Below are 17,560 nucleotides of genomic sequence, written 5' to 3' on the forward strand. Positions count from 1 at the left end.
AGGTTGTATGTGAGTCACATTCAAAGCATTAATAAAGCACTAAAGTTGTTTTCTGTTTGGGAGTTTTTTGTGATTACTTTAAATATCCCTGTAGAATATTATTCTTGAAATCAGGCACATTTATTATGACATATGAGTATTTGATTTCGGGTGTGCAATATTCTGAAAGCGTGAGCTGCACACATTTATCTGTGACAGGCAACCCAATCTCAAATCCGAACCAGTTCTAACAATGATAACATTAATCCCATCTCTTCCACATATCTGATTTCCATCGATTTCCAAGACCTCGTGCCAAAAACTGCACAGAATTTGTCACATTCCGTTCAGTACGTTTATACTGTAATTCAATCACAGCATTGTGCAGTATCGAAATCCAAATATGTGCTTATTTTGAGTGTATAGATACAGTCATTGATGTACAATACCTAGGCGTTCTGTCTGGAAACATGGGACTTTTATTGGTGGAAAGTAATGTCAATCTGCGATTAACCACTTCGATTGGTTAAGATTGTGAGGCCCTACGTAGTTAGGTGGGGGCGTACTCCTTCGTCGCCGAGTGGTGTGCGAGCGACTGGGCCGTCTCGAAAACTGTCTCGTGGGTAGACTCAAACATATTATTGATATTGACCATAGAGCATATCTATTTTGGTTCATTGTTGAATAATACATTTAACGATACTGTTATATTTCTAGAAAAGATAGGTAAGCGTTTGCTAAATTATTCATTTTCACCTCTTTTGGCGGGTGGTTTGTTTGAATGCTGAAAGGTCTCCAGCATGCTAACAAGGCCTAAGCTAGCCCTGTTTTCTATTTTCTTGGCAAAGCGTATGAACCTTAACGTTATTTTGATTTACATTTTCGTATTTCTAACGCTAAACGTTTATTTTGCTTGGTGTAAATGTTCCAAATTGTGAATTCAGTCGAATTCGTCTAACAATGTAGCTAACTAAATCTAGTTGTGTACTGTAGCTAGCTGCAGTAATTGAGCTTGCTATTATTGGAAGGGGGCGGGACGATGTTTAACCAAGAAATACACACCACCAACTAAGCTTGCTTCAACAAAAACATGTTTGCTAGCTAGCATAGTCATTGTTTTTGTTTACTGTCTGTTGGAGTTCACTAACTAGCTTGCTCCCAATATAACCTTACTGTTCACTTGTCCCCAGGTATTTCATTTTTCAGACATCGTGGTTGTCTGCATTAAAATGAATGGTTCAGGTTTTCTAGTGTAGTTATAGTATCTTAGCCAATCTGAACGAGGTAGTTGATGTATTTATAATACTTGCAGAGGTTTAGCTAGATTACATGAAGTTACTATTGCAATAGGAAAAAATGTGCCCAATGTATTTTATGAAAGGGAACGTTTATGTACCATACAAGTTGTTAGTCTTGATCTTTAAAGGGCACCTGAAACATATGTTCTAATATGGAACATTCTTACTGAAATCTTGTTTTTGTCTTTTCCCCTTTCTCTCAAGAGAATGGCTGCTGCTGCTGAGGTGAATGGTACTTCTGCCCTGGTGAGGGAGGAAGAGGAGCCTATGGAAGTCACTGCCGAAGGCGAGCACACAGAGAACTACCAGACGCTCATCGACGCTGGACTGCCTCAGAAAGTGGCCGAGAGTCTCGACAACGTATTCTCAACTGGTGGGGAATCGATCATACAATGGCGGAGTCTAATCCGTTTTTCCAAAGAAGCGTGATTATATTGCTTGAGGTTCCATGAAGTGGAGAAAGGCCAGGTTGTAATGTTAAGAATCTGTCTTGTACCTTCAGGCTTGGTGGCGTATGCTGACCTGGATGAGAGGGCCATTGATGCTCTGCGGGAGTTCAATGAAGAGGGAGCGCTGTCTGTACTGTTGCAGTTCAAAGAAAGTGACTTGTCCCATGTGCAGGTGTGTTACAGGGGGAGAGGAATGAATACAAGTCTGTTTGGATGATGATGCATTAGTCAGAAGTTGACATGGAGGGGGCTATACATTTCCCTCTGCTCATAACACCAATACATTAATCATCTGTCCCGTGGTTTGCTTTCTAGAACAAAAGTGCTTTCCTTTGTGGAGTCATGAAGACGTACAGACAGAGGGAAAAGCAGGGAAGTAAAGTACAAGAATCCACCAAGGGTCCCGATGAGTCCAAGATCAAGGTAAAAATGCAACGGTTAGAAAGTTGTTTCATTTGCTTAAATATAACCTGCCGTGTAACTCCTGTGCATACACAAAGTTCTCTGTCACTGTGACGGATTTCTGTCATTTGGATTTTGGAGAGAGAATTTTTTTTAGATCAGTGTAGACCAGCTTCCCAGAGACTTTTATTGCAGGTTTGGCGATGACAAGGCTTAATAGACCAACGGAAGTGTCTGTTTTGTGCTAAATAAATTCCTAAATGTTTCATAAAAACAAATTCTCGGTTACGCTGTATGCACTGACCGGCCATACATGATTGTTGCTGACACTGATGTTCAGATAAAGGGAATTCAATTGTTTATAATGCTCAGCACTCAACTCAAACAGCGGTGTGTAGCCTAGTGTACTTTTGCATTTTAGTAATTTAGCAGATTCTATTATCCAGAGCGATTTACAGTAAGTAGTGAGTGCATACTGTTTGATTTTTTTTTTTTTTTTTACTGGTCCCCTGTGGGAATTGAACCCACAACCCAGGTGTTGGAAGCGCCATGCTTTACCACATGGGGCCACTGTAGCTGCTGGAAAAGTCATTCAAAGCTTATACTTATTGCTCAAGATGTAACTTTCCAGGGCTGTTTCCCAAAAGCGTTGTAGCACTAACATCTTAATTCCATTGAAACTAAATGGACGAAAGATGATCTTAGTACTGCGATGATTTTGTGAAGCCCTGCCCTGTGCGACTATTTTTGCCATGTAATGTTAATACAAAATCTGACAACCCCATAGTAGAATAGTTTACATATTTACTTAGTCGGCTTGTAGTTTTCTATTCAAGATAAATATGCTTGTCAATACACAACAATTCTTAATGGCTCTGCCATTTACTGGTTGCTGAAAATCTAATACCTAATTTCAGTTTGACAGAACAAATTATAGTATAGAGAAGCATCTAAACCGCTGTGAAATATACTTTACGTAACCAAAAATGTAGTATTTTCAGCTGTTTGAAGCTGGTGTACAAAAGTGAAAGACACAAATGAAACTTTAATGAAAAATACACCTGAAAATCACTCATTCCTTTAATTTAGTGTTAACACTGGAAACAATATTTTTTTGTGATCAAATGTTTCATTTTGGTGTTTATAATAAGGTTGGTAGCAACGTGAAAAACTGTTGTGGGGATCTATTGCAGCTCAAGTCGACGACAAAATCATCAATGCTCTCTGGGCTTGCTGGCTATCTAGCTAGGTAGGTAGCAAGCAAATGTAGCTACTCACAATACCATAGACAATATCAGCATGTAAAGTAGCTAGTTAGCTTTAAAATCGCCTAAACAAACTACAGTCTAAAATATCCAATGTTCAACCTAGACAGATGTGCCTCACAGTGAAGTCTGACATTTACAACAGCAGATACACTATATATACATAAGTATTTGGAGATCACTTCAAATTAGCGGATTCTGCTATTTTAGCCACACCCGTTGCTGACAGGTGTATTAAATCGAGCACACGGTAGTCTCCATAGACAAACATTGGCAGTAGAATGGCCTTACTGAAATGCTCAGTGACTTTTAATGCTTTAGTCCGGGTCTGGGAGGAGATCCCTCAGGAGACCGTCCGCCACCTCATCATGTGCTGACAACAAAATCACACAAATTTATCAATGGAAATCAAATTTAGCAACCCATGGAGGCCTGGATTTGGAGTCACACTCAAAATTAAAGTGGAAAACCACACTACAGGCTGATACAACTTTGATGTAATGTCCTTAAAACAAGTCAAAATGAGGCTCAGGTAGTGTGTGGCCTCCACGTGCCTGTATGACCTCTCTACAACGCCTGGGCATGCTCCTGATGGTGGATGGTCTCCTGAGGGATCTCCTCCCAGACCTGGACTAAAGCATCCGCCAAATCCTGGACAGTCTGTGGTTGGTGGAGCGAGACATGATGTCCCAGATGTGCTCAATTGGATTCAGGTCTGGGGAACGGGCGGGCCAGTCCATAGCATCAATGCCTTCCTCTTGCAGGAACTGCTGACACACTCCAGCCACATGAGGTCTTGCATTAGGAGGAGCCCAGGGCCAACCGCACCAGCATATGGTCTCACAAGGGGTCTGAGGATCTCATCTCGGTACCTACTGGCAGTCAGGCTACCTCTGGCGAACACACGGAGGGCTGTGCGGCCCCCCCCCACAAAGAAATGCCACCCCACACCATGACTGGCCCACCGCCAAACCGGTCATGCTGGAGGATGTTGCAGGCAGCAGAACGTTCTCCATGGCGTCTCCAGACTGTCACGTGCTCAGTGTGAACCTGCTTTCATCTGTGAAGAGCACAAGGCGCCAGTGGTGAATTTGCAAATCTTGGTGTTCTGGCAAATGCCAAACGTCTTGCACTGTGTTGGGCTGTAAGCACAACCTCCACCTGTGGACGTCAGGCCCTCATACCACCCTCATGGAGTCTGTTTCTGACCGTTTGAGCAGACACATGCACATTTGTGGCCTGCTGGAGGTCCTTTTGCAGGGCTCTGGCAGTGCTCCTCTTTGCACAAAGGCGGAGGTAGCGGTCCTGCTGCTGGGTTGTTGCCCTCCTACGGCCTCCTCCACATCTCCTGATGTACTAGCCTGTCTCCTGGTAGCGCCTCCATGCTCTGGACACTACGCTGACAGACACAACAAACCTTCTTGCCACAGCTCGCATTGATGTGCCATCCTGGATGAGCTGAACTACCTGAGCCACTTGTGTGGGTTGTAGACTCCGTCTCATGCTACCACTAGAGTGAAAGCACCGCCAGCATTCAAAAGTGACCAAAACATCAGTCAGGAAGCATAGGAACTGAGAAGTGGTCTGTGGTTCCTACCTGCAGAACCACTCCTTTATTGGGGGTGTCTTGCTAATTGCCTATAATTTCCATCTGTTGTCTATTCTATTTGCACAACAGCATGTGAAATTTATTGTCAATCAGTGTTGCTTCCTAAGTGGACAGTTTGATTTCACAGAAGTGTGATTGACTTGGAGTTACATTGTGTTGTTTAAGTGTTCCCTTGCATGGCCTGTATGCAAGGGTCTAGGAAACATTGTATCAACTTGGTCCGTTCTGAAGCTCATGCTAGCAAACTTGCAACGTTGTGTAAAATAGTCTGGTCCCTCTTTTTCCAGCGGCAGTGAGCTCTGGACAGACACAGCTGTAGGCTATTTGTGCGAGGGATAGGAAGTAATCTGGTAGACCTATTTTTGACATTTCCACGGAATCAGAACGTGACAAAAATATTACGCTGAGTGGTTATCAAAGTTTTTAGGAACTATTGTCATTCTCAATGGATGTAAAAACCGACTTCTTACTTGCTGTTTTCAGGTGAAGGGAATTACTTTGTCTTAACTTGCCACCACTGTGGAGCGTCTCAATCAGAAATACTTTCAGATCTGCACATTTATGGCCCTACATTTGCGAGCAGGCCAGGTAGCCTGCATAATCAGGTGCGCGTCCTTACTCGACATTGGCAGGAGCGTTACAAATAAAAATCAATAATAAATTGACAATTTGTAAATGGAACGGAATAAACGTATTCCTCACAAGTGTAGCCTAGGTTGTGCGCCGCAAACATCTTGTCCACACCGACAATGAGAACTGTAAAAGACTAATAATATATTGAATGCATTAACATAAATTACCGTTACCAAACGAATGTTGTAAATTAGAAATTAAATTGATTAACGGTAAATGTACTGCTGGTGTGTAGCCCCCACAATGGATTAGTCCACTGAGACAGGAGTGAATCAGACCAATTATGTGCCATGATTTATTTATTTGCTACTGCTCGACTAAAAGAATCTTAGTCTACCAACAGCCTGTCGACTAAAAGGAGTCAGCCCTACCAACTATCAATCACTTAAGTCATGTGTTTTCCAGTAGAGCTACCTAGCGATGCAACTACTTCATCCCTCTCGATCACGCATTCTCTCTTCTCCGTCTCCAGACAAGTAGGCGTGCAATAGATTATGGTCATTGTAGTTAGTTTAGCACAGATAAGTGGTAATTATGTTGAATATTGGCCTGTTGGAAACTCCCTACTACATATCACAATTAGGGCTACATCTGATTTTATCTCGAGAAACTACAGTGGGAAAATGCGCATTGGGCAAAAGAAATCGAATTAAAATAAGTGAACTGACATCAGTCAATTAGTTAAATGGAAAATATCTCTCCGCACCATTGACCACACAACCAAATATCAACATTTTTAAAGGATGTTTCATTCTTGAGCCACTGTCTTAATCCTACTCTTTTATTTTTGATTTAGTTGATGTGAATCAGGGCTCAACATTACGGCTTGCCTGGGGCAAGGAAATAAGTAAATGGTTGGACAACCAGAGTGTGTATCATTTTTAATTCAGAATGGACAAGTAAAAAAAATCACTGTTCAAACTATTACACCGAACAGAATTGGATCAGGCAGGGCAGTGCATGGTTGACATTCTGAGTAAATTACGTATAGGTTATAGCAAGTAGGAATATCTCAAATGTATTTACACAAAGCAAGAGAACAATGTAGGTAGAGCTAAGAGTATTACCAAAGCGGTGCGCACTTGTTTTTTTTATTGTTGTTGTTTTAAATATTCTGGGCCAATAGCTAAATTACATTTTATAGTGGACACTCCAGTGTCTTGTTGTAAAAGCTCAAATTGTGTGTATTTTTTTTTCTCCATTTGGTATTGGGACATGGCCTATTAACCCAGTTTCAGTTTAGCACGGTAGGAGAAATTTAGCATGCATTATCTCAAAGTTTTAAGTTGTTTTTGGAGAGAGTGCGCGAGAACACAATAGCGAGATATATACAAATCTAATGAGAAATTTGAACAAACCTTAGTTGACCATCATTATAAGATAGAAATGATGCATGCTTGGCTGGGGGAAAAAATCCCTCCTTGCTGTTGTGAATCAAATGACCAAAAGCCTAATCCTATCTGAAATATCCATAAAAACATTAAGACAAATTTAAAGTTTTGAAGAGTATTTTCCAAAATGTTCTAATGGTGTCTAAAGTTGTAAGTCGCTCTGGATAAGAGCGTCTGCTAAATGACTCAAATGTAAATGTAGCACAATAGCTATTGATGACTTCCCAAATGCTATACAGGCCTAAAGTGTCATTGATATGTGACTTTATATAAAGTATGCTTACATTTCCCCTGTTAAACAAATCAAATCAAATTTATTTATATAGCCCTTCGTACATCAGCTGATATCTCAAAGTGCTGTACAGAAACCCAGCCTAAAACCCCAAACAGCAAACAATGCAGGTGTAAAAGCACGGTGGCTAGGAAAAACTCCCTAGAAAGGCCAAAACCTAGGAAGAAACCTAGAGAGGAACCGGGCTATGTGGGGTGGCCAGTCCTCTTCTGGCTGTGCCGGGTAGAGATTATAACAGAACATGACCAAGATGTTCAAATGTTCATAAATGACCAGCATGGTCAAATAATAATAAGGCAGAACAGTTGAAACTGGAGCAGCAGCCTACCCTTTTTGAAATGGCTTCGATTGCAACAATTAATATATTTTGGTAAGACATCATTCAATCTTTCTCACCCTAGCACATTGGTAGTAGTCGGTGACAAATATCAAAGCTAAGCATGGCTGTGCTCGGTTAACCCTGGATGGGAGACCAGATGGGATAGCTGTAGATGGACTAATTATCCCATAGGAGGTGCTGTCAAGCCTAATTATTTTCTGATTTTGGATATAACGTTGAAGGTTTGATGACAAGGTTTGTCTTATGTTGAAAATTGGAAACTATGATGACAATCCTGTGGTTGAAATTTCGCCCTCAAACTTTGTGTTCCCGCTCATGTTCTAGACGTCAGCATAACCAATACACATGTTTCCCAGGCTCTGTTAGAGCGGACAGGATACACCTTGGACGTCACCACGGGACAGAGGAAATATGGAGGGCCCCCACCAGAGGAAGTGTTCCAGGGAGCACAGCCTGGGATTGGAACTGAGGTAAAGATGTACCATTTATAACATTGTGGCAAAGCCTTTGACTGATAAGAGAAGTGTATGTAAGACTTTAGCCCCAAGAATGGCAACAGACTTTTATAGCAGCATTTACAGCAGACTTCCCCTGCTGAAGTATCATGAGCTGATCTGATTACATTGTGGAACCCTCACTGATCTAGACTCTGTTTTCTGCCTTCAGGTGTTTGTGGGAAAGATCCCCAGAGATCTGTATGAAGACGAGCTGGTGCCACTGTTTGAGAAGGCGGGAACAATCTGGGACCTGAGGCTAATGATGGACCCTCTGTCGGGTCAGAACCGGGGATACGCCTTCATCACCTTCTGCGGCAAGGATGCAGCAGCTGAGGCGGTGAAACTTGTAAGTCCCTGCAGTCAATCAAGTCTTACTTCACCTTCTAAGAACCAAGCGGCTTGTTTCCCAAACACAGATGAAGCCTAGTCCTTGACTAAAAATCACTTTCGATAGAGAATCTCCATTGAGTGTGCTTTTTTTTAGTCTAGGGCAGTGGTTACCAACCTTTTCTGAGTACAGATCACTTTCTGAGTCAAAATGCAATCTGAGATCTACCGTTCAGATTTTTTTTTTTTTTTTCATTAAACAGTTATTCTGCGATATTTGTGCAGTAGGCTATAGGCCCAATACATTATCACTGCATATTGACTATGCTTGAATTGCCCAGCCAATGTTCTTCTCAGACCATTTTATAATTATATTTGAAAAAATGACATATGATCACACTGCTAATAGATCATTTGTTGTGTTACTTTGTTTTTACTAGACTGATGGCCTGCATCAGTCTGGGGGCAGCGGTGAGGTTGCCTCTCACCTGACTGTGCTCTCCCTCCCTCTGCTGAGAATCGGGGACAGTATTTCAAGACGCACTGCACTATTTCTGTCTCATGCACCAATTCATGTTATTACTCTAATGACCAGAGTGTAATATTCCTCTAAAAATGACAAGCTGCTAACTAATAACAACTGAACACTTTGCTATACTCATTAATTATAGCTGCAGAGCTGGTTGCAGCTTAAGTGGAAGTAGGGAGAATGCACATTTTATGGCTTATAAATGTTGATGGCTTAAGAGCTGTCATTTTTAATGTGAGGAACTGCAGTTCCTCAAGGACAAAACGAGAGAAAAAAGAGAACTGCAATTCCTCGCAAGAAAATGACAGCTCTTAAGCCATCTTTCCTCGATTCTTGTTTTCAGTGTGATAACTATGAAATCCGGTCTGGGAAGTACCTTGGAGTGTGCATATCTGTCGCAAACAACCGCCTGTTTGTTGGATCAATCCCAAAGAACAAGACCAGAGAGAGCATATTGGAGGACTTTGGCAAAGTCACAGGTCAGTGAAAGTGCAGACACCCCAATTTGGTTTACATTCGTTTTATGTTCTGTGGGTTGTCATTGGTCAGATATCAGTCATGTGACGCCAGTCTCCCTCTTCCTCCAGAGGGGCTTCAGGAAGTGATCCTCTACCACCAGCCAGACGACAAGAAGAAGAACCGTGGCTTCTGTTTCCTGGAGTACGAGGACCACAAGTCTGCAGCCCAGGCCCGCCGCCGCCTGATGAGTGGCAAGGTGAAGGTGTGGGGGAACCCGGTCACTGTGGAGTGGGCTGACCCGGTCGCGGAGCCCGACCCAGATGTCATGGCGAAGGTAAGTCATGTCTTGTTCACTCGCTCTCCCACACTCACTCTCTCATTTTACAATGACCTCTCTGCATAAACTGAGATTAATATGGAGTTGAACTGTAATGTTTGTGTCATCAGGTGAAAGTCCTGTTTGTCAGGAAGCTAGCCACCCCGGTCACAGAGGAGCTACTGGAGAAGACCTTCTCTGCGTTTGGAAAGCTGGAGCGGGTGAAGAAGCTCAAAGACTACGCCTTTGTTCACTTTGAGGACAGGGACGCAGCTGTGAAGGTGGGTTCCCCTTAGTAAAAACAGTCTTTATTTTCTCATTTCAAGAAATACAAATGTTTTACCTTCGTATATGTGATACAAATGTTCTGCTTTCCTCAGGCAATGGCAGAAATGAATGGGAAGGAGCTGGGGGGAGAGGAGATTGAGATAGTCCTGGCCAAGCCCCCTGACAAGAAAAGGAAAGAGAGGCAGGCTCAGCGCCAGACCACCAGAAACCCAGGGTGAGGTCACAGAGAGACTGTGTCTGATTAATATCTGAGAAGATCTCCTGTCATGGGATTACGTTGAACCTTATGTGTTATTCTTGTATTCTGCAGGTATGATGACTATTACTACTACCCACCGCCACGCATGCCTCCACCAGGTAGGGGCAGGGGCCGTGGTGGCAGAGGGGGTGGTGGCTACGCCGCCTACCCCCCAGACTATTACAGCTACGAGGACTACTACGATGACTACTACGGCTACGACTATCATGACTACCGCGGCGGTTACGAGGACCCGTACTACGGTTACGACGATGTGTACAGCATGAGGGGCCGTGGCAGCCGCCCCAGCAGGGGAGGCCCACCCAGGACCCGCGGAGCACAACCCACACGGGGCCGAGGGGGCTATACCCAGAGGGGGCCACCCATCGGTGGGCCCAGGGGTGGCAGAGGAGGGGGCCGTGGGGGACCATTCCAACCACAGAGGGGCCGAGGTACCCGAGGAGCCAGGGGGAACCGCGGGGGCAATGTGGGCGGGAAGAGGAAGGCGGATGTCTTCAACCAGCCTGACTCCAAGCGCCGGCAGATCAACCAGCAGAACTGGGGGTCCCAGCCCATCGCCCAGCAGCCCCTGCAGCAAGGGGCCGACTATTCCGGTAACTATGGTTACAGTAATGACACCCTGGAGTTTTCACAGGATTCTTATGGGCAGCAGTGGAAGTAGACTCATCAAAAAAGGTATTTGGCAAAATAAAAACAAAAAGTACAGGGGGAGAAAACAAGGAGATTGGCGCAATTTTTTTGATTGACTTTTTATTCTTCATCCCTCGCGGAACAAAAAAATTCACTGAGAGAAAAAAAATGGACAGACACCCCCAGAATTGGCACATGATTGGCTGGAATTGCATTTTGGCCTGAAGATGTGAATGTAACCGTTTTGCTGAATCATTTCTTACTCTTACGGTTACATGGGACAAATGTCTTAAAACACACATCACTTTTACCTTCCAACATTTTGTTTGTTTATTTTAAAGCCAACAATGAGCATTTTAAATGTGGACAATTCATTTTCAAAAGTCTGAGGACATTAAAATCATGATCTTGCCTTGCAGGAAAGTTTGTGTCCAAGCCCCTCCCTCCCCTACCTGTATTCCCCTTATTTCTGGTTTCTAATAGTGGCATAGTGACTTGCTTGTAAATAATTGCTTATGGCTAGAGCTTCATATTCATTTTTTGCCGTGATGGAGAAAAGAATCCACAGGAAGTAGAAAAATTGAACGTTTTGTAATGTTAAGTGTATGTCAAGCATTTCTAGAGGTAGATCAATTGTGTTTTTTAAAACTGATATTATTATTATTATAACTTCCTATGTTTTCTTTGAACTTGCCCGTTAGTTTGGTTTGGCTTACCTTAAAAGCCATTGCAGTTTGTTCTGATGTTTGTATTTATAACTTTTACGTTTGTTCCGTTTCAATAAAACTCAGTTGAGCATTATTCAATTGTCAGATACCTTCAAATTCAATGGTGTCATTCAGTATTTGAGTCTACTGCTAAACCTATCTCAAATTTCACATTTGGAATGAGATTTTGTCAGCTTTCTGCTCAAAGAATAAATAAAGATTCCAAATGAAATTGTCAAATAGCGAAAGACTGGATGACAGAGAGCACAAATGATGTTTGAATGACTGAATAAAAAGGATTTATAACCCTTTATTTTCCAGGATATGCCACCCTCTTATGATCTGGTAAAGGTTCCAAAGGTATAAAAAAAAATGAACACAATAGTTGTACATTTTGTACAACGATGCAGAAATTTCAACCTCACAAATCATTTACATTGGATTCTACAGGAAGACCAGAACAACCGAGAATTCAAATGCATTCCCCTTCCCTGAAGGCACTGGATCAGTTGAAACTCACCTCCACTCAAACACCATGAGGCTCAATTATTCAGTCATTTCTTATTACAGACTGGGAACCTCCCAAAGGATAAAAATGATTCACAAATTATGAAAGTAATGTCTGTGCTGCTGCTGTACGTTTTGTCTTTTGCTGCTGTAGCAATGACCCTTCAAGCCCTGCTGTTCCATAGAGAAATGCTAAGAGCAAATGCATTTGGTTTCATTTATATTATTATTTGTGTTTATCTTTTGTCCTTTTATTCCAACTTACCCAGGTGGTGAAGCGAGAGCGGCATCGCTTGAGTGAGGAATGAACTCACCCTGAACGGTGTTCCTTACAAAAGGCCCGGGTGAGCTAGTTGAGTACTGTCTCTCCTCACCTACAACTGCTGCTAAAATCAAAAGGGGGGTACTTCCAGCCACAGTCATGCCATGCTCCTTGTTATTGTTGTTACTAATATACTACCATGAGTGATGTGGGCCTACATTTCAATTGATTATTTTTGTTAGTGTCAACCACATCAATCCTTGCATCCTCAAACTAGGGCTTCTAAATAATTGCGTTGTTGTAAGTCTAGATAGAAGACAAATGATTTGAAGTTATTAGCCTCCTTACTTAGGATGTAGCCTAGTCATCCTGATTGACCAAGAAGTGGTAAGTCACAGTATTAAAGCCAATTGGCCACATTTACTCAGATGTAGATTAGTTTGTTAATCTACAGAATGAAATGGACAAAAGTAGACAGTCCAACTCGGGGCTTTTCTATAAAGGAGATCGGCCTAAGCCCCCAACACCTGTCACTTGGACAATTCCCTATATGGTGCGCTACTACTTTCAAACAGCCGCTAGGGCCCTGGTCAAACGCAGTGCACTACATGAGGAGTAGGGTGTCATTTGGGACACACTTAGCTACACCCTGTTGTGATAATCGCTTCAGCTGTCACTGTCACATTCTTTAATCTCTAGAGGCAGCTTTCTTAACGAAAGCAAGGGGGACTAGAATTCCTTTTATTTTCTCTAACAAAGCATATTTTTATTGGGCAATTCTAAACTGACATTGGCTTTCTGTATGGTGAATACCTTTTACTACTGTGGTAATTGATAACTACACTGATCCCAATGCCTTTGAAGATTATAATTTAGTCAACTGCTGGTCAAGCGACAACAAAAGACAGTGCCTGGAAATTGGTCTTTACATTTTAAATCCACAGGAGGGCAGTGTCTATTTGTTTTACTGATGTGCCTTATATTGCACCAGCGATATTTTATTCATGTTGTACACAATTTAGCTTTGTATTAATGTCTGATTTTAAAGGATTATATTTAATAAGAGTAGTTGTGTTTTATATGTTGCTTCTGTCACCAGACTGTAGGGGAGCTTCCCTCAAGCTAGCCCTCACCCTGCCCTTCCTGTGGACCAGTTAGGTTGGGCTCATTTGAGATGGAGTGGACTTACGGGTAAGGTCTTGTTCTTTTTCTATTTTGTTATGTATTATACATCGATCATTGGAAATTGGAGCCCTTCATTTATATTAGTGTAAGAGGTACATCCATTGAAGATGCTCTGAGATGTGATGTCATAATTGTTATTCACTGACATTTGCATAGAATATTCCAATAGGATTCCATTGATAACCTAGCATTCCAATTTTGTTTTCAAGACTCTATTGAGTTGTTGCCAAACCTATGCTATGTTTCACATGAATGTCTGATATTTGATATGGCTTTCTCTATGTGGCCCTTTTCCAGCCCTCCTCCTAAGGAGACCTCTGTTATTTTCTCCAAACTCCCAGCCTGGGCAACAGTGGGCATTGACATCTCCCCTGACGAACTCCTGGCATATTTCCGAGCCCGGGCTGATGAAAAAACTCCAAGGCTACTCTACTACATCGATCTCTTGTCCCCATATCTCTCACCTCTGCTGCTAGTCTTTGTCATAGCTGCTGCTGGCTACCATGCTTACAGAAAAATGTGTAAATGGAAGGTAAAAATTACATTTTCTAAAATATTAAATCTTACATTTGTATAAATATTTATTTGTATTGACACTAATCTGTGGATTTCTTCTGGTCATTAATGTTTTGATGTGTCGACATCCCTAGCCAGGAGTGGTCGGAGGCAGATGCCCTGTCTAAGCAGCTATATCAAGGCTTGGAACTTAAGGAGAGCCTGGCAGCAAGGGTGAGGGAGGCCAGTCAGCGCCTGGAGGCCCTGGAGGAGGCCAAGCGAGCTGTCCGTGGCAGAAGGGGCAGGCACTGTCACCGCTGTGGCTCCTCCACCAGATAACATGAAGACAGCCTGCTGGACACCAGCCAGAGACAATAAAATATGAGGGGAAAGTTGGGCTGTGCCCCCCCCCAATTTTCATTAACTGAAATAAAAGATCCCGTTTTCCATACACTCAAAAAGCTTATTTCTCACATGTTGTGCACAAATGTGTTTACATCCCTGTTAGTGATTTCTCCTTTGCCAAGATAATCCATCTGACTGGTGTGGCATATCAAGAAGCTAATTCAATTGGATGATTATTAAACAGGAGCACCTTGTGCTGGGTTGTGTAATTGGTATGGTGACTGCAGGAATGTCCACCAGAGCTGTTGCCGGAGAATGTAATGTTCATTTTGCTACCATAGGTCACCTTCAATGTTGTCTCGAGAATTTGTCAGTATGTCCATCTGGCCTTAACCGCAGACCATGTCTAACCATGCTAGCCCAGGACCTCCACATCTGGCTTCTTCACCTGCGTAATTGTCTGAGATCAGCCACCTGGACAAGTGATGAAACGGAGTATTTATGTTTGTAATCCCTTTAGTGGGCGGAAAACGTATTCTGATTAGCTCGGCCTGGCTCCCAATTGGGTGGGCCTAGGTCATCCCAGGCCCACGCGTGGCTGCTCGCATCCGTCATGTGAAATCCACACAAACAGGCTTTTTACAGGGCCTTCCGCGTGGAGCGGCAGTCTAAGGCACTGCGGTGCTTGAGGTGACACTACAGACCCAGGTTAGGGGAGGGTTTGGGGGGCGTCGTCATTGTAAATAAGTATTTGTTCTTAAGTGATTTGCCTAGTTAAATCAAATTTGCCTTGATGACAGCTTGGCACACTCTTAGGATTCACTCAACCAGCTTCGTGAGGTAGTCACCTGGAATGCATTTCAATTAACAGGTGTGCCTTGTTAAAAGTTCATTTGTGGAATTTCTTTACTTATTAATGCGTTTGAGCCAATCAGTTGTGACAAGGTAGGTTTGGTATACAGAAAATAGCCCTATTTGGTAAAAGACCAAGTCCATATTATGGCAAGAACAGCTCAAATAAGCAAAGAGAAACAACCGTCCATTACTTTAAGACATGATGGTCAGTCAATCCAGAAAATATCAAGAACTTTGAAAGTTTCAAGTGCAGTTGCAAAAACTATCAATCCCTATGATGAATCTTGCTCTCATGAGGATCACCGACACAGGAAAGGAAGACCCAGAGTTACCTCTGCTGCAGAGGATATGTTCATTAGTTACCAGCCTCAGAAATGGGCAATAAACTGCACCTAAGATTGCAGCCCAAATAAATTCTTCACAGAGTTCAAGTAGCACACATCTCAAAATCGACTATTCAGAGGAGACTGCATGAATCGGGCCTTCATGGTCGATTTGCTGCAAAGAAACCACTACTAAAGGACACCAATAAGAAGAAGAGACTTGCTTTGGCCAATAAACATGACCAATCTGTCCTTTGGTTTAATGTGTCCAAATTTGAGATTTTTGGTTCCAACCACCGCGTCTTTGTGAGACGCAGAGTAGGTGAACAGATGAGCTCCGCATGTGTGGTTCCCACTGTGAAGCATGGAGGAGGAGGTGCTTTGCTGGTGACACTTTTGGTGATTTATATAGAATTCAAGGCAATCTTGACCAGCATGGCTACGGCAGCATTCTGCAGTGATACGCCATCCCATCTGGTTTGCGCTTAGTGGGACTATCATTTGTTTTTCAACAGAACAATGACCCAAAACACACCTCCAGGCTGTGTAAGGGCTATTTGACCAAGAAGGCGAGTGGTGGAGTAATGCATCAGATGACCTGGCCTCCACAATCACCCAAACTCAACCCAATTGAGATTGTTTGTGATGAGTTCGACCTCAGAATGAAGGAAAAGCTCAGCGTATGTGGGAAGTCCTTCAAGACTTTTGGAAAAGCATTCCAGGTGACTACCTCATGAAGCTGGTTGAGAGAATGCCAAGAGTGTGCAAAGCTGTCATCGAGGCAAAGGGTGGCTACTTTGAAGAATCTAAATATAAAATAGATTTTGATTTGTTTAACACTGTTTTTGGTTACTACATGATTCCATGTGTGTTATTTCATAGTTTTGATGTCTTCGCTATCATTCTACAATGTAGAAAATAGTAAAAATAAAGAAAAACCCTTGAATTAGTAGATGTTAAACTTTTGATAGACATTTTTTAAAATTGTTTATATACAGTTTCGTTCAAGTAAATTGACTTGTTATTCTTTGGGATTTCAAGACTGGTGTGATGTATGTGTAAACTGATGATTTAGCTTGGCAAAAAGCAACAGTGCCTATTTCTATTGAACATGTAGTCTTTTATGACATATTTCACAGTTGTCTAGCACTATTACATCACAATAGGGGTTGAGGTTGTGGAATTTCAAATTCTCAAGTCTGCATATACCGATTTTGGTTTCTCATGAGCATGCGCCTCGTCAATTGACCGGAGAAGAAAAAGAGGACACTATCAGAGATGGCGTGCATGAATCTCTGTGGGATACCCTCGTGGTCACAAGTTGGAATGGAGTTCCCTCAAGTGGGCATTCGGGACACATCTGTCCATGGCGCTTGCAGTGATGCCATGTTCTGGGCACTTCATGAGTGGCCCAATGTCACCTTTGCTCTGGTTGTGGTTTTGCTGATCATCCTCTTCATCAGCCTTAGAATCATCAAGAGGAATCAAAACCAGGTGACTGACCAATACGTTTCATCATAGATGTGTCTGGGGTTTATAAGATATTTATCCATACAGTATCATTGGTAGACAGTACACGTGATCTCAATTCCTATGTTGGAGACAAATGTATATAACTTGCAACAATGATTGAGTTAGTATTGGTAATTTTAATTTCAACCGCAGTACACTGCGGACATGCAGTCGATGTATCATCAAGGATTCGGGCTACAGGAGGTAATCGAGCAGAAGTTGACAGCTCTGGACACACGCCTTACCACCCTAGAAGACTTTCTCTATGGACTCTGGAGACCGTCGCGTGGAGGACGCTTCACCGACTCGGAATCTGATGAGAGCTCCCTTCCCAGGAACACGCACAGATACTCTGAATTGTCCGACTGAAAACTGCTTTTTCTGTTCATCGGCGGTGAAGGCTCAT

General features: G+C 42.6%; 1 protein-coding gene across 4 annotated transcripts; it reads left to right on the plus strand.

Annotated features, from left to right (window-relative positions):
- The first annotated feature begins 542 nt into the window (after nt 1-542).
- Nucleotides 543-14,526, plus strand: LOC124043668 (heterogeneous nuclear ribonucleoprotein R-like). Of its 4 annotated transcripts, XM_046362492.1 has the most exons (15): nt 551-705; nt 1,482-1,650; nt 1,780-1,898; nt 2,042-2,149; nt 8,015-8,128; nt 8,325-8,501; nt 9,355-9,490; nt 9,599-9,804; nt 9,918-10,067; nt 10,167-10,288; nt 10,385-10,926; nt 12,447-12,521; nt 13,539-13,630; nt 13,922-14,156; nt 14,275-14,526. In XM_046362492.1, exons 2-12 carry the CDS (start codon nt 1,485-1,487, stop codon nt 12,476-12,478), a joined length of 1,872 nt encoding a protein of 623 aa, XP_046218448.1. In that variant the 5' UTR covers nt 551-705; nt 1,482-1,484; the 3' UTR covers nt 12,479-12,521; nt 13,539-13,630; nt 13,922-14,156; nt 14,275-14,526. The 4 variants fall into 4 exon arrangements, with proteins under 4 accessions (XP_046218446.1, XP_046218447.1, XP_046218448.1 ...); XM_046362490.1 differs by lacking the exons at nt 12,447-12,521; nt 13,539-13,630; nt 13,922-14,156; nt 14,275-14,526 and having other exon boundaries at nt 543-602; nt 10,385-11,764; XM_046362491.1 differs by lacking the exons at nt 12,447-12,521; nt 13,539-13,630; nt 13,922-14,156; nt 14,275-14,526 and having other exon boundaries at nt 545-598; nt 10,385-11,764.
- Nucleotides 14,527-17,560: the final 3,034 nt, after the last annotated feature.

This window comes from Oncorhynchus gorbuscha, linkage group LG09, assembly GCF_021184085.1.
Source record: "Oncorhynchus gorbuscha isolate QuinsamMale2020 ecotype Even-year linkage group LG09, OgorEven_v1.0, whole genome shotgun sequence".
NCBI classification, from domain to species: Eukaryota; Metazoa; Chordata; class Actinopteri; order Salmoniformes; family Salmonidae; genus Oncorhynchus; species Oncorhynchus gorbuscha.

Coding starts and splice junctions, on each gene's coding strand:
- LOC124043668 (XM_046362490.1), top strand. CDS start 1,485: ATGGCTGCTGCTGCTGAGGTGAATGGTACTTCTGCCCTGGTGAGGGAG. Junction 1,651..1,779: donor CGACAACGTATTCTCAACTG/GTGGGGAATCGA, acceptor TTGTACCTTCAG/GCTTGGTGGCGTATGCTGAC. Junction 10,068..10,166: donor ACAGGGACGCAGCTGTGAAG/GTGGGTTCCCCT, acceptor TGCTTTCCTCAG/GCAATGGCAGAAATGAATGG.